This window comes from Kwoniella dejecticola, chromosome 1, assembly GCF_000512565.2.
Source record: "Kwoniella dejecticola CBS 10117 chromosome 1, complete sequence".
NCBI lineage: Eukaryota > Fungi > Basidiomycota > Tremellomycetes > Tremellales > Cryptococcaceae > Kwoniella > Kwoniella dejecticola.
In genome coordinates this window covers 1006972-1021934 of record NC_089301.1, presented here as the reverse complement: position 1 = coordinate 1021934, position 14963 = coordinate 1006972, and the positions used below count along the sequence as shown (strand labels likewise).

Below are 14963 nucleotides of genomic sequence, written 5' to 3'. Positions count from 1 at the left end.
TCACAGTCATGAAACTTGCTCAATGCAGTTGCTATACATCGCAACGTATATATACAATATGATTCAATATCACCGAATATGACGAACAACGACTACTACTATTACTATACCCGTACTCCGAGTTTTCGCTTCGTTGCCTGTGGCTGCGTTTCGCCCTGCCCTCTGCACAGTACACTTTTTTTGCTATTCCTCAAAACCTGTTCTGCGACTGCTACTATTGCTAGACTCACTCCGATTCCAAAGTGACTAAGGCAGTCGACTTCGTTTCCCATCATCGCTCGTCGCCATCCCGACACCCACACCCAGACCCATACCCATCCCGCCCATTCCAAGGGATATCGGCGCACCGAGAGCAACCCGATCTTTGGGCTCGAGGGAAGTCTCATCTCGCGTCCTTACTTTCGGAGTCACCGGTTTGGCTAAGCCCGGTTTCGGAGATTGTGATTGCGATTGTCCTTGAGGAACAGTTGCGCTGGTCGCTGGTGAATACATTCGAGGGGAAGTCGAGGTGTTCGCTGAGGTCGAAGTCGGGATTCTAGGTGACGTGGAGATTGGTCGGGAAGTTGTTATTCCCGAGACTGGAGTAGGATTCGATATACCTCGATTCCCTTGATTTGAAGGTATCTCTCCTGTTATCGGTACCGATGCCCCCGCTTTGCCTTTGCTCTGACCCTTGGGCAGAGACGTATTTCCAGACGCAGTGGAGGTGGACGGAGAAATCTGTTTGAAGATATCTGCAGATTCTCCAGGAATCGACTTCCTCCTGAATATGCCGCCAACTAAGGATTTCAATAACTTGCCCGAATGGTGGGAATGCGATTTTGTATCGTGCGAGTGCGAGTGAGAGTGAGAGCTGGGTGGAGATATCGCTGAATGGGAATGAGCATGTTGTAGGGATTTGCGAGTCGGTGCTGGGGTAGGTATCGGAGCGGGGGTCGATTTAGCAGCATTCACACCAGAACTGATATTGGTGATAGGCGCTGATTTATGCGGTAATTCAGAATGACTAATCCGCCTTGCTAATTCACCTGAGGCCCCTGCGTTGCCGTTACCGCTATGAGACGAGTTCGACGGACTGATGATCGCTGGGGTAGTATCGATCTTCGGTTCTGCGATTCTAGACTCGCTGATGCTGACTAATCTTGATCTCCTCTTTCCTCGCAGACTGCCACTGCCTATACTGCCCACTCGGTGGATGGAGGATTTCGAAGATGAAGGTACGGAGGACGAAGCGTTGGAATAGGGCGACCCTTCTTCTTCGACGATGTCCGTTGGTTGAGATTCGGTGGGCGAAGGATCCACGTCAACATCCATATTCCCATTAGAACCATTTCTCTCTCGATGGCGCTTTCTCCCTCGTGTGTTCTCCGGCGAGCCAGTAGGATCTACAATCATGGTATCGTGCGCATTCTCCTCTTGCCGCTCGCCCTGATCCCCATCGCCTACCACTTTCGCGTCTGCATCCTCTCCCTCTCCCATCGCATCGTCTTCATCTTCGTCCGGGGATTCTGGCTCGCCGGGCGGAACACTACCCTCGGGGGTAGGCGAAGCTGCTGCGCGAGGTTTCGAGCGGGATCGAGGGAATGGTAAGAATGGAGGAGATGCGGGTTGGGGAGATTGAGCGTAGCCGCCGTGAGAGCGGATTAAGGAGGAGTAGTATTTCTGCAGCTGCTCGGCGTGACACTGTTGTCCGATTCCAGATCATTAGCTTGAACCACCTCTACATTGGGCGGACGCATGGACTCATGAGCTCACACATAGATCCCACTTGGTCACTCTGAGCAATTCCCTTTCGAGCGCGTTCAGTTCGCCCGTCTTGATTCCTCCCACTTTGGCATAATGGGCATTTGTGCAGAACACATCACATTGTGCCTTTGATCCAGCGCACACCGAGGCGATGAGGAAACGGTGGACCGTCAGAGAAGATAGGGTGAAGCTTGGGAGGTTGTTGCATGTCGTGTCGATATAAGCTAGAAGTGATAGGAGGGGGATTTTCTGCGGGATGTCGATGCAAGGATTAGCTTACTCAGCATTAGTGGATTGATAGGCCTGGCATATCTTCGCCTGCTCAGTATGAGCATGTAATGGACTCACCTCGAGGTTTGTGTATTTGACTATTCGTCCAAGATAATCCTTGACGCTGATCCCAGGCGCAGCTCTCGAATGGAACCTCGTCAATGCGTCAGGAGTAAGGACCACTTGGTCGTTATGTTTGATGAGTAATTCCAACATATGAGTGAGGAGGTCGACTAGTATATCGAGCGGACAATCTGAGAATGCCCAAGGGAGCAAAGGGGGGTTCTGTGGGTTCGGAGGTCCAATGATTGGTTCTCGTGATGGTCCTGCCGCCGCAGCTGAGGAAGAGGATGGATCGGTGATTGACATGGTGGTTGGTTAACGATCCATCAGATTGGGATTGATTGCCTTTCTTCGACTGGCTCACTGGACTTGAATTGGTAATTGCTGGTTGGGAATCTTATCTTTCTGAAGATGGTCAAGTGGAGCGATCGTATTTGCCGTTCGTGAATTTTGACTGGACTGGTGGTCAAAGGATGCTGGATAATCTATGCCAATCTTGAATGTCCTTTCTTCTTCTTGTCGATGAACCGATAATAACGACAAATCCTCTATCGGGAGTGGTGGGTCAGTAAGTCTCGAGTGAAGGCGGTTGAACACCTGGCTGAAACAGTGATGGTACTGATCTGCTTATCGAGAGAAGGAAGATGATAATTTTCAATATTGGGTACCTTTGGGCTAAAATTATGATGATAAGAACGAACGTGTCTGCTTTTTGATGTAAGAGCGAAAGTGATAGTTTGAATCGGTCTTGGGTTCCGTTTTGGTTTTCGCTCTTGACCGTGTCTGTGCTTTGAGCTGTAAGGGAGAAAGAGCGGCCCAAGAGGATCTCAAGTATGCTTCAAATGTGTTGAATTATCGGCAGTGGGATCAGCTTGTACCTTGCCTGACCTTGTGATTGCCTGGAATGGGTTATGTAATAGATGAAAAATCAAGAAAGACGTGATGTGATGTACTCGTATGCTGAGTTGAGCAATCTGATAGGCAGGGTACATGTCCACGGCTCAGGGGTTAGACACGTGCATTCACCTATGGACCTATGGACAACTCCGACTCCTCAGAGAGAATGTGATTCGCGGGTAATCAGCTTTGCTGGAATCATGTCTGACTTCCATACCCAGATCCTTGGTCACAAGGCGAATGTGAAGTTGCTCCTGGTCCAACCATGAACTGTTGGGAGGTTACATGAATGACGGCTGCAAAATGTGTATGACAAATATGGTTCCGGTTGTGAAGAACTATTTTGGTCATCGTTGGCTTCCTCCTTTGACGTGCGAGCAGGACTGTGTATGTTGCTATACTCGGTGACCGACATAGCCCAGGCTGTCTGAGGCTTCCAATGCATGCTAGCTCAGCGCTCTTGACAGGGAGGAGCCCTCACCAAGATGCATAAAGGATCCGATCTCACGAGAAATACATCGCGTTTTGAAAAACGGTGACCGTTGACTTTTAGCATACCCACTCAGCCGTTCAGCCGGATGGAGCTCCGCATTGATCACTCGAACGTCACCTAAGCCAGCAACATATAAAGCGTGTCATTCTCTGCAATCCTCGGATCCACTGATTCTTACCTGTTTGCAATAAGCACAATCAGAACACTTCGACCAAGATGATACGCTCTTTGCTTCCCGTCGTGGAAATAGCAGACAACTTCCCATCATACAACCTCCCTCCATCTCCTCCTCCTGCGCCTTATGTGCCCTTCCACCTCACACTGGACGACTACAAGGCCAACTTCAATCCCCTCGGTCTGCTCAGACAAGATGTCCTGCGAGAGATGAAGGGGTCCTCCGATGAATATAGAAGCGCAAACAAAGGGGGCCACGGAATATGGGAATTCCTGGAAGATATAGGTAAACCGGATGAAACGGGGGATTTTCAACATGAGATCGTCTGTGTCTATTTCACCGAGGCCATAGTCCAACAAGGCAAAGATGGGCTGAGTAGGGTTATGGCGGAGGTGGTCAAGGGGTGGAAAGATCAAGGGAAATTCCCCGGACCGTTGGCCGGTATGTCCCTGTCTGACTTTCAGCTCTGGCCTTATATCTTAGGAGGATCGCTTGCCTCTTTTGACGATCTCAATTGAAAGAGATCCGACTGACCTACGATTCCTCAATCTCTTGCCGGTGAATAGGCTGGCGAAATGAGCTGTACTCCATATACGCTGCATCATATTCATCAGGACTGAATCAAGGCCCTCCAACGAGCCCAATCATGCTTGGTGCGGGGACGTTTGATAACGTAGCCTTCCACTTGGAGAGAGCTGCGTGTGCGTTATTCGGTCTAGCCACTTTCGGAGTGCACATGACAGGTGAGTCCGAGCCATGTCTTCTTGCATCTCAGGGCCTGTCAGAGCTAAGGAGTTCGACGTAGCATACGAAGGCGAAGGCTCAGAAATGAAGGTTTGGGTGCCGAGACGAAGTAAGACGAAAGCTACGTGAGTATCGTCCCCTACACATCTGATCCTGACCAGCTGATGGAGAACCCTTTGTCAAACCAGCTGGCCAGGGAGACTCGATAATGTAAGTTATCACCCTACATATGCTGATGATTGGAGGTTTCAAGCTAATGTCAGGTGATGTGCAGACTGTGGCTGGAGGCACTACGGCTGGATCAACACCCTTCGAGACTATAGTGAAAGAGTGCGACGAAGAAGCTCACTTGCCAGAGGACTTCGTGACGAAGCGCCTGAAGTGAGATCGAGTTCTTCTCCTCATCACCTTGTACAAAACAAGAGCTGATTCAACAATTTGGGGCATCATCAGGAATACAGGTGTTTGCACTTATTTCTACATCACGGACGAAGGGTTCTTGCAACCTGGTGAGCTGACTATCATGCATTCTCGCTTTACCTCGGGTTGAGTGAATAGCTGATCCATTGAGCAGAGGTCGAATATATCTATGATTTGCCATTACCGCCCTCCGGTTCGGCTGAGTATATCAAGCCTAGACCGCACGATGATGAAGTGGAATCCTTTGCGGTGAGTGTTTGCTCTTCATGACATGTCCTTTTGCGTCGGGAATATCAGATGGGGACGTATAGGATAGAAGCTCATCCAGACTGGCTGTGTTAGCTCTTGAGCATAGATGCACTCATCGAGGCGCTCCATTCGGGAGATATGAAACCCAATTGCGGACTTGTGTTCGTGGATTTCTTGATTAGGCATGGATTTATCACGCCGGAGAACGAACCGAGTTTCCTGGAAATCGTTTGGCGCATGAAGAGGACTTTGGGGGTTGCTATGCCTGGTATATAACTTTTTGTGGCGGAGCTGGACTGGTCGCTGTATGCCAGTGACCGAACGGATCCATTTGTACCAACTCTTATGTACACCGCTCGATCGATTCGCACAAGTATACGTGTGGTGACCATGGCGTCTTTTCCTGAGTGCTATATCCTTTGTTTTTGGCCTTGATCTGACTGAAGAATCCTTTGAGATTCATCGCACGGTCCACGCAAACATACACACACACACACACACACACCAACCCTGATCACTGTCGTTGTAGTGGGGTACATTGTTCAATTGAGTCGGCTTGGAATCATATCGTATCGAATTCTCAGCCCTTCTCGTGATATACTGCATTCTACTTGCTCTATATGATAGTATATTACTATCAGGAACCAAGATCAAATCATACCAAATTATATCATATCATGTCCATGGCCATGGCGAAACGAACACTCCTATCAATCGTCCAAGACGTGGACAATCTCCCTCAATACGCTTTACCCCCTGAACCCGGACCACGAGACTACGTCCCTTTCCACATGACTTTGGGGGATCATCAGAACGCTGTCGAACCCATTGGTCTGCTACGCCAAGATGTTGTGCAAGCTATGATGGGGTTCAATGACGAGCATGTCGAAAGCACTGGTCATTTTCTATTCCATCATATCGACCTCGAGCCTCAAGAGGAAATTAACCAATCAGTACAGCCGACTGATGTCCTACGAGGAGAACGAGGCAAATGCGTGTATTTTTCCGATTGGATTATGGCACAAGGAATAGAAGGCATTAGTGCGATTATGGGTGAGATGATCAGACGATGGTATGATCAGGGAGAAGATGGGAGGTTTTACTCTAGGCTGAAATGTGAGTTCGACAGGAAACCATGGTACTTGTTCTAACGGAAGAACATGGCCATCTTGCGCTCTCAGCGTGGCGAGATGAACTGTACAATGTGTACTGTTCCCCAAGATCTTCCTTCTTCACCGACTCAACCATCAGCTGGCACCCTCCTGTCAACTCGAACGATGTATCCAATGAAGACAGGCATGATGACAGAAAGATGGCTACGAATGTAGCTTTTCAACTCGAACGAGCTGCCTGTCCGATATTCGGTGTAGCCACTTTCGGCGTACACATGACAGGTGAGATATCACACCAAGTCAGATCATATCGTTCTGAATGAACGCGGCATTGCGCTCGATCCGTCCTCAAGGACATTCTACGTCAGATGGTGTCGATGCTGACGGATCTGATGCGTACCTTAAAAGCTTACGAGGGACAAGGTGATGCGACGAGGATATGGGTCCCGAGAAGAAGTAAGGACAAAAAAACGTAAGCCAAGCCCCATTCGCAGTGATCGATTTTATTCGCCGAAAATCTCATCTCGAGTATGTTGTGTTATGTACTGATTAGTGGGACTGATGACCATCGTAGATTCCCTAATATGCTGGATAGTGTAAGTGATGTACAGCGTCTCTTTTCTGTCGCGGAAGCAAGCGCTCTCGCTCTGCCGAATAGGTCTGGGGATTTCTCGCTGTAGACGGTCGGAGGAGGGATTACAGCTGGACTCACGCCGTATCAAACGATATTGAAAGAGTGCAAAGAAGAGGCTAGTCTGCCTGAAGATCTCCTCAACAGTCGCCTGAGGTGAGTCGTCAAAAACATGGCACGGCAGTGTGCGATTGAAGATACAGGTACTTGTTGATACGATGGTAGGCTGACTCTGGCCATGGGGCCTGTATAGAGCTTGTGGTGCTACGTCTTTCTTCACATTGACGAAAGACGGGTTCCTGCGTCCGGGTGAGCCCTTCGCCGATCAACTACATGTGGGCGGCTGAGGAAGAAAAAAACGGACCGATGGCTGATGGACGGTCTCGAGAGATTCAGAGGTCGAATATGTCTACGATCTGCCATTACCCTCGTCTGGGTCCAAGGAATACGTGAGACCCATGATCAACGATGATGAAGTGGAATCATTCAATGTGAGTTCACCCGAGACCCCGAAAGATCAACATCGACATCGCCTCTCATCACGCCGCCTCGTGCTCCCACATGTACCGTACCACTCATCTCTGCTGGGTGAGGCCATAGACTCTTTGCTCCGTAATCCTGGCGCTGGCGCACGCTGGATCCCGAGTTCACTCTGACTTTGACTCTGACTGACATGGACTGACCTGACTGCCTTTAGCTCATGAGCGTACCAGAGCTCGTCGAGAATCTCCTGGACGGTCAAGTCAAGCCCAACTCAGCCTTGATCTACGTCGATTTCCTCATCAGACACGGCTTCGTGACTGCGGAAAACGAGCCTCGTCTCCCGGAGATCCAATCCCATACTAGAAGAGTACTGGGTGTCGCTATGCCTACGCCTGTGGCGTATTGAGTTGTTTGCTTGCTCGCCTGGTCACGGGACTTGTCGTGCATCTTCCTCTTCCGGAGGGTCACATTATTTAGAGCCTGCTCTCTTTCCAGTCGTTTGGTTGATCGAAGGGGGTTTTACTGTGTAAGTGAAGGGTAGATGATGCATGATATGTTACAGAGCTAAACACTCATCTTACCGTACAAGTACATTCTGGCTACTCGTCCATCTTCGCCCTTTAAATGCTGTTCTGGTTTCTGGTTCCTCCATCTGATTAATCGGTGGGCGGAATGTGATCTATGCTTTGCCGGCTTGCTGTTGTTGTTGTTGGGCATCTTGCATCTTCATCTGCAAGACCTGGACGACACTTTGAACATTATCTTGTTTCCTCTCGATGGTCTTTTGCAAGGTATCCAGATTCGTTTGGACGAAAGTGGATTTCGAGGTGTAATGCGAGGCTGTTTCGGCTTTGGTCTAGATTTCGGGGAACAATCAGTCTCGTATCGCTTCGAGGATTATGAATATTGATGAGAATATAGCAAGGCACAGATGATGTTGCACGCGCAGAGGCCAATTGACCGGACCGAATGAGCGGACTCACCTTCTTGATATAGTATCCCGTCCCGACGTCTACTACGAAGTTATCCGTATCTACCAGTTTCCCAGGAACGTATAACGAACTCGTAAGTGGTATGAGGATTTCTTTGCCCTTCGAATCGGGTCTAAGGGAGTTGACATTTTCGATACATGTTTTGAATTTCGTTTGGGCTTGTTTCAATTGCGAATACGAGTTGGTCAAGTGGTCCAATTCCTATACGTCCGGTATCAAGTTGTCTGAAGTCAGCATATTGGTTTTCGTGTCCTGCTTGAACCTCCTCGGGTAACGGGAAACAGTGAATCACCTGGTCCAATTGCTTTTTCACCTCTTGTAATTGAGCAGGCTCGAGGTCCGTTACATTCACTTGTTGCTCTGCCATCTTGGTTGACTGCTCTCACAGCGATTTGTTCATGTATCGAGCAATCTGCGAATTCAAGCGGTATTCTTCGCATTCATCTTCAACTTGTCAACTTGATCTGTGTCTGTGCGCGGGATCAGATTCCCACCGAACACGCGAAGATACTCATGCCTCCACTTCTGATGCAGCAGCGGGTTCACTTTATCGATTCGATCAAATGATATGACGCTCTTGTTAAAGTCATCTAGAAAAGCGTCACTCACTCTCATTCAGAAGTCCAACATAGAATACAGGTCATCAGAGGCAGCGGACACAGACGAAGCAAGCGAAGAAGAAGCAACATGCATTTGGTCACTGTAGCTACGTAAGACCCGTTCCCCTCTTGAATCCGAGAGTTCGAGCTGATGTCCTGTTCAGATGGTATGTCCGGACAACGATTTACGTATGATTCGAAGACTGATCACATACGACGATGTAGCCAGCTGGATCAGTGGTCCCTTGATTTCGAGGTCGGCTTTACATTTCTGTCTATGGCACGAAGCTAGCTGATACCGATATCGACGTATAGGGCAACTGCAAGCGGATCCTCAAGTCGATAGCAATTGCTAAATCCCGAGGAGCGACTTTACGAGTTGGGCCTGAGTTGGAGATTCCCGGGTATGGCTGTTTGGATCATTTTCTCGAGGGTGAGCTGGACCAGGTCTTCCTTCGGGACGTAAGTTTGAAGCTGAGCGTTTAATTCGTTAGGCGATACGATCCTTCATTCATGGGAGGTGTTAGCTACCATCCTGCAGAGCGAGGAAGCGCAGGATATAGTGTGCGATATTGGAATGTCAGTATGATATCTCAGCTCCAAAGCGCCTTCGATTGTCTCTCCTGACAAAACGGTCCAAGAGCTGAAGATGGTGAATACCAGGCCGATTGAGCACAAGAACAATAATTACAATTGTCGAGTGATCATTCATAGTGGTAAAATCGTGATGATTAGGCCTAAAATGTGGATGGCCAATGATGGTAATTACGTGAGCTATTCTTTTCGTCGGTGATACAACAGCTCATATGTCATGGATGCTAGCGAGAATTGCGACACTTCACACCATGGCATAAACACCGTCAGACGGAGCAGCACTCTCTGCCCAGGATCATTAGGAACGTGACTGGACAAGTGAGCTGTACGAATCGCATTCGCAAAATTGAGCAGCTGACTCACAGGAATGCAGGATTATGTACCCTTCGGAGATGCTGTTGTCTCGACTGAAGATACTGTGATCGGCGTTGAGCTCTGTGAAGAGCTTTTCACTCCTGCTTCGTAAGCTTTTATCATCACTCGACTCTAACGATAACCCAAGCTGATCATAATGGTAGACCGCACATCTTAATGGGTTTGGACGGTGTTGAGATCTTCACCAACTCTTCTGCCAGTCACCACGAACTTCGAAAGCTGAATCGAAGGATCGACCTGATCAAGGAAGCCACGATGAAGGTAAGCTGACGTACCTGACATGATAATTCAGATGCAGGCTTATACGTTGCAGCTGGGCGGTATTTACTTATACGCGAATCAACAAGGATGCGACGGTGATCGACTCTACTACGATGGAGCATCTTTGATCGCTATGAACGGCCAGATCTTAGCGAGAGGTTCTCAATTCTCCCTTTCCGACGTAGAGGTCATCACCGCCACCGTTGATCTGGGGGCGGTCCGAGCGCACCGAACGACTAGTAGCAGAAGGATGCAATCTGCTCAATCGGAAGCTTATCAACGGGTTTACGTTGATACGCGTCTGGATGGCGGGCAAGGTATTCGAGTTGGGGACGACGAGACGAAGGGTACTACCGAAGTCAAATACCATACACCGGAGGAAGAGATCGCGTAAGTCAGCTAACACGGCCGACCAGAATATCAAGCTGACGCTCGATGATGTCTAGGCTCGGCCCTGCATGTTGGCTGTGGGACTACCTTCGACGGTCGCAGCAAAAAGGATACTTTATCCCGCTTTCGGGTGGGATCGATTCTTGCGCGACGACTGTCATTGTACATTCCATGTGCCGACTTGTAGCTGATGCAGCTAGTAAAGGCGGTGAGCTATGACTTCTGATTGCTTTGCGTGAGGAGATAAGCTGATATTGGACTTGTGTAACAGACGAGCAAGTCATAGCTGATGCAAGGAGGATCGCTGGAGAACCTGAAGATTCATCTTACCTCCCTACCGATCCCAAGGAGTTTGCAGGACGAATCTTCCATACTTGTTATATGGGCACAGAACATTCGAGCCCGGAGACCAGGAAGCGGGCAAAGGATCTTTCCGAGGCTATCGGAGGGTGAGCTGTCCTGCTGATCACAATTTGAAGCTTCAGCTGACCTTTACCGCGATCTCGTTCAGGTACCATGTCGACCTAAACATGGACACAGCAGTCGCAGCTGTCAAAGGGATCTTTAGCTTGGTCACCGGGAAAAGACCTCAATTTGCTTCGCAAGGAGGAACTTCCGCCGAGAATCTAGCTCTGCAGAATATCCAGGTACGACCCTCAGCTATCGCGTACAAAAGGCTGTGGCAGCTGATCAACTGGATCGATAGGCTCGATTACGTATGGTCTTAGCTTACATGTTCGCTCAACTTTTACCATGGACCAGAGGGAAGAACGGAGGATTGCTGGTTCTTGGAAGTGCAAACGTAGATGAAAGTTTGCGGGGATATTACACCAAATACGAGTAAGTCAGCTACTCCGCCAGATTCCTCTTTGGCTATAGCTGATTACTTCATACTGTATGCAGCTGTTCGAGCGCGGATGTCAACCCGATTGGAGGGATCAGTAAGACCGATTTGAAGAAGTTCATCGCCTGGGCAGAGGTCAACTTTGATTTACCTATTCTGAGGAGGTAAGCTTTTTTCTTATTGACATAACTCAATACAGAACGCTGATAATGGTGAACATAGCTTCCTCGACGCGATTCCCACCGCAGAACTAATTCCAATTGGGGCGGATAACGTCGCTCAATCGGATGAAGTGGAGATGGGAATGACGTATGATGAGCTTTCGGTGTACGGGCGTCTGCGAAAAGTGGAGAAATGTGGACCGTATAGTATGTTCGGGAAATTGGTGCAAGAATGGGGAAGCTTCTTATCTCCTACCGAGGTGAGTCATCTCTGCATCAAGCTCCTCGCTCAATCTCGTGGGGAATAAGCTGAAGATGGGATGGTAGATCGCTCAGAAAGTCAAGCATTTTTTCTTCAATTACGCCATCAACAGGCACAAGATGTGAGCTGTTTCTGAATTGTGGAGATGGGCTTAAGCTGACTGGGATCCGTTCACAGGACCACCCTTACGCCTTCTGTTCATATGGCATGTTCCAGCGTATCCCGATCATACCTTACCAGCTACCAGCTGACACCTCTTGTGATTTCAGGAATCGTACTCTCCCGATGATAATCGATTCGATCTCAGACCTTTCCTCCTGCCGTCTCGATTCGGTCATCAATTCCGAAGGATCGACGAGTTGGCTGAGAAGTTGCCCAACAGAGCTACCCAGCCAGGGAACGACAAAGCCAAGGTTGATTAGGTAGAATGGTCATTGAATGATGCAACATGCATGTCACTATACATACCATGAGATCTCGTACAACAATTATAGAACAATGCAATCATGTTATGGCATAGGAAGTAAGAGAAGGAGAGTGATGCCGATCACCGGATCGCAGCGAAATGACTCGCACCGCCCATCGCAAAGCCGCCTGTTGCAAAGTTGCCCGTCGAGAAATTACTTGCATAGGTTCCTGCCAGACTGGACAGATTCGACAGCAATCCAGAGGAGGGTCCTTGCACTTTGACCTGTGTGAAGAAAGACAAATTAGCTTTCCGTGTCTGGTTTAATTTCGGCGCAATGGAAGCCGGATCGTTGGTGCTCACCATAATAGTGGGTTCTTCCGGATCACCGATATCTTCCTCTTTGATCTTCCGCCTGAGCATCTCGATACTATCGTTCAACTGGAACTTATCCAAATCATCTCGCGCCCTCAATAACGTCTCTACAAATTGCAGGTTCGGACCATGTTTCTTCGCGAAATTCCAATAATCCATAAAGAGCATCTGCGGATCCGACTGGACGATGCTGAGGATCATCTCCATGATTTCAAAATTCACTTCGAGGTCTGTCGGCTGTTTATAAGCCACGAAAAAATCGAACGAGATCGCCAGGTCATTCCGTATCTTCTGAACCGCAATTGGCATTCTCAGTGATCTGGGACTAGCTCTTCGAAGTGCAGATAAGTATGAAATGAGGAATGCGTCCAGGAGATCTTCCACTAAGATCTCGAATATCGAGGGGTTGAGGTGATGCTGATAATCGCCCATATAATCTTTCATGGTCTCGATGATCTGAGGCATGAGTTGGTCGGTGTACCAATTCGGAGTGATCAGGTTCTTGATTACTGATTTGAGATCGTTGAAGACGAATTCCACGAGGGCGGAAGTACATTTCTTAGCGACGTCGAGGTATCCGTCGATTGAATCGTTTAGGCATTTCGAGATCCCTTCTTTGTATTTATCAGATACGAGCGGCTCCAGTCTTGTTAATAACGCCTCGACGTAATCTGCCGATTTGAGCTGATCGTTTGCTAATGCAATCACATATTCGACTAGACCACCTGGAACTTCCTCGGGTTTTTTCTCCACTTGCGCCTTGGATTCTTCCACGATGAGGGCGAGCCATTGGCCTTGGACACGCTTCATCACTTTCGAACACTCGTTGACTACCCGCACTAATACTGCCCCTTGATTGGAGTCTAATGCGAGGTCGCATTGCTGATTGACGAGGGAGAAGAAATCGACGACACCCTCCATACCCAATTGACCGTCGTCTGATTGTTCGGGCTCTTTTGTACGCCACGTGAATTTTCCCGTTTCTTCACGCATGAGATTGACCGTCCATTCATCCAGCTTGGTGACTATCAATTTGACGTAATCCTCTATCAGATCCTGCGATTTCCCGTCGAGTAACGGTGGTTGAAGCCACGCGGAGGGTATTTGTAATTCTTTCATTGAAGCTCGGTATTCCTTGATCCAAGCGTGCATCTCTAGAAGGACTTTAGCTTCTGGTGCGGAATTGACTACCTTGCGTATAGTCTGATCGAGGTGCTTGTGGTATGCTTTCACAAGATAAGGGGTGATCTCGTAATCTTCGGGAAAGAGGGGTTCGACGTCTTCCTTGATCCGAATGATATCTTTGTATATCCATCCTAGACCCTCGATGAAACCGAGCATGTCGTACTGATTATCCATGTAATGGTTATCGAACGCCTCTTTGATGGAATTGGTCATCACGTCCAAGAGCTTATGGCGGTAATTCTTGATCACTCGAGCGTTGGCTTGCATGGATTTGAATTTTGACGCAGCGTCGTGTGTCGCAACTTTTCTTACCAATCGCATTGCGACTGCCTATTTCCCGAATGAATTCATCTTAGCTCGACTTCCACTTGTCGCAAGTTAGAGGGACTACCCACCTTCTCATCCTCTTTACCTTCCACTTCGACAATCTTCAACAACCTAACGACCGTTCCTCCATTACCCTTCCTAGCTAGCTCGACGATGGTCTTGCTGATCTCCCATAACCAACTCTCGAAATCCACCCCTACCTTGTCAAGCTTTTCGAACCATTTCAACAGTACTTGCCTCTCTTCGTCCGACGCGTTCTTCTTCGCTTGATGCAGCGTCTCATTCCGGAACGATTCGAGCTGCTGCAGCTGAAAATGGATAGGCAGGAGGTTCGGCGAGTATCCACTTGGACCGCCGATTTGGTTCTTGTCCGAATCGAGCAATGAGGAGATATGATCCACTTTGTCTGACATCGAGCGGAGGTTCTGGACCATCTTGGTAGTTTGGGATAGATTGCGATGGACCGTTGAGACCTAAACCAGATCCCACCAGGGGAATGATGAGTCATGTATGGAACAATTTGCAGAGGACTCAAGCTCACCCTGGTGATCTTATCGAACGCCTCGCCTTTGGTATCCCCGTCTTCCCCTTTGAGCTTCTCGATACTCATCATCTCCTCTCTGATCAGCCCTACGGCCGCTCGACTAGTCTGCAACTTCAACAATGCATCTCTCGTAGCGTCCAGCTGGTTTTTTACGCCCGATTGTAGTTTCGCGTCCAGGGTGGCTTTCTCCTTGAGTAGTTTCTTGCGATACGAAGCGAGCTTGAGCAGGTCGTCCGGCTGGCGGAGGAGGTCCGATACAGCCTGAGAAGCGGTTAGGGTGGACATCGTCACGGTCCTTCGTACCGCTGCTGTGCTGCTTGCGGTATCAGTCCCCGATTGTACGTCTCCACTTTCCTCTCTTGTCC

General features: G+C 48.8%; 6 protein-coding genes across 6 annotated transcripts; 3 read left to right on the top strand and 3 right to left on the bottom strand.

Moving 5' to 3' along the window:
- Positions 1-246: 246 nt before the first annotated feature.
- Positions 247-2385, bottom strand: I303_100385 (uncharacterized protein; the record flags this gene model as incomplete). The annotated part of the gene is made up of 3 exons (XM_018403756.1): positions 247-1683; positions 1756-1995; positions 2095-2385. The coding sequence occupies 3 exons, from the start codon at positions 2383-2385 to the stop codon at positions 247-249; spliced, it is 1968 nt and encodes a 655-aa protein (XP_018266410.1).
- A 1300-nt stretch (positions 2386-3685) lies between these two features.
- I303_100384 (uncharacterized protein) lies at positions 3686-5333 on the top strand (the record flags this gene model as incomplete). Its single annotated transcript, XM_065968099.1, has 8 exons — positions 3686-4085; positions 4211-4387; positions 4450-4513; positions 4577-4598; positions 4663-4769; positions 4842-4897; positions 4963-5057; positions 5151-5333. 8 exons carry the CDS (start codon positions 3686-3688, stop codon positions 5331-5333), a joined length of 1104 nt encoding a protein of 367 aa, XP_065824171.1.
- A 401-nt stretch (positions 5334-5734) lies between these two features.
- Positions 5735-7689, top strand: I303_100383 (uncharacterized protein; the record flags this gene model as incomplete). Its single annotated transcript, XM_065968098.1, has 8 exons — positions 5735-6173; positions 6239-6451; positions 6578-6641; positions 6744-6765; positions 6850-6956; positions 7054-7109; positions 7197-7291; positions 7498-7689. The coding sequence occupies 8 exons, from the start codon at positions 5735-5737 to the stop codon at positions 7687-7689; spliced, it is 1188 nt and encodes a 395-aa protein (XP_065824170.1).
- Positions 7690-7962: 273 nt separating this feature from the next.
- I303_100382 (prefoldin, alpha subunit) lies at positions 7963-8642 on the bottom strand (the record flags this gene model as incomplete). The annotated part of the gene is made up of 3 exons (XM_018403753.1): positions 7963-8139; positions 8267-8476; positions 8568-8642. The coding sequence occupies 3 exons, from the start codon at positions 8640-8642 to the stop codon at positions 7963-7965; spliced, it is 462 nt and encodes a 153-aa protein (XP_018266407.1).
- A 320-nt stretch (positions 8643-8962) lies between these two features.
- Positions 8963-12183, top strand: I303_100381 (NAD+ synthetase; the record flags this gene model as incomplete). The annotated part of the gene is made up of 18 exons (XM_065968097.1): positions 8963-8985; positions 9100-9130; positions 9190-9307; positions 9369-9453; positions 9538-9643; positions 9697-9786; positions 9842-9930; positions 9987-10104; positions 10157-10494; positions 10551-10702; positions 10766-10943; positions 11006-11141; positions 11201-11334; positions 11398-11502; positions 11561-11759; positions 11827-11882; positions 11939-11966; positions 12031-12183. 18 exons carry the CDS (start codon positions 8963-8965, stop codon positions 12181-12183), a joined length of 2139 nt encoding a protein of 712 aa, XP_065824169.1.
- A 125-nt stretch (positions 12184-12308) lies between these two features.
- Positions 12309-14883, bottom strand: I303_100380 (uncharacterized protein; the record flags this gene model as incomplete). The annotated part of the gene is made up of 4 exons (XM_018403751.1): positions 12309-12452; positions 12531-14057; positions 14123-14527; positions 14596-14883. 4 exons carry the CDS (start codon positions 14881-14883, stop codon positions 12309-12311), a joined length of 2364 nt encoding a protein of 787 aa, XP_018266405.1.
- Positions 14884-14963: the final 80 nt, after the last annotated feature.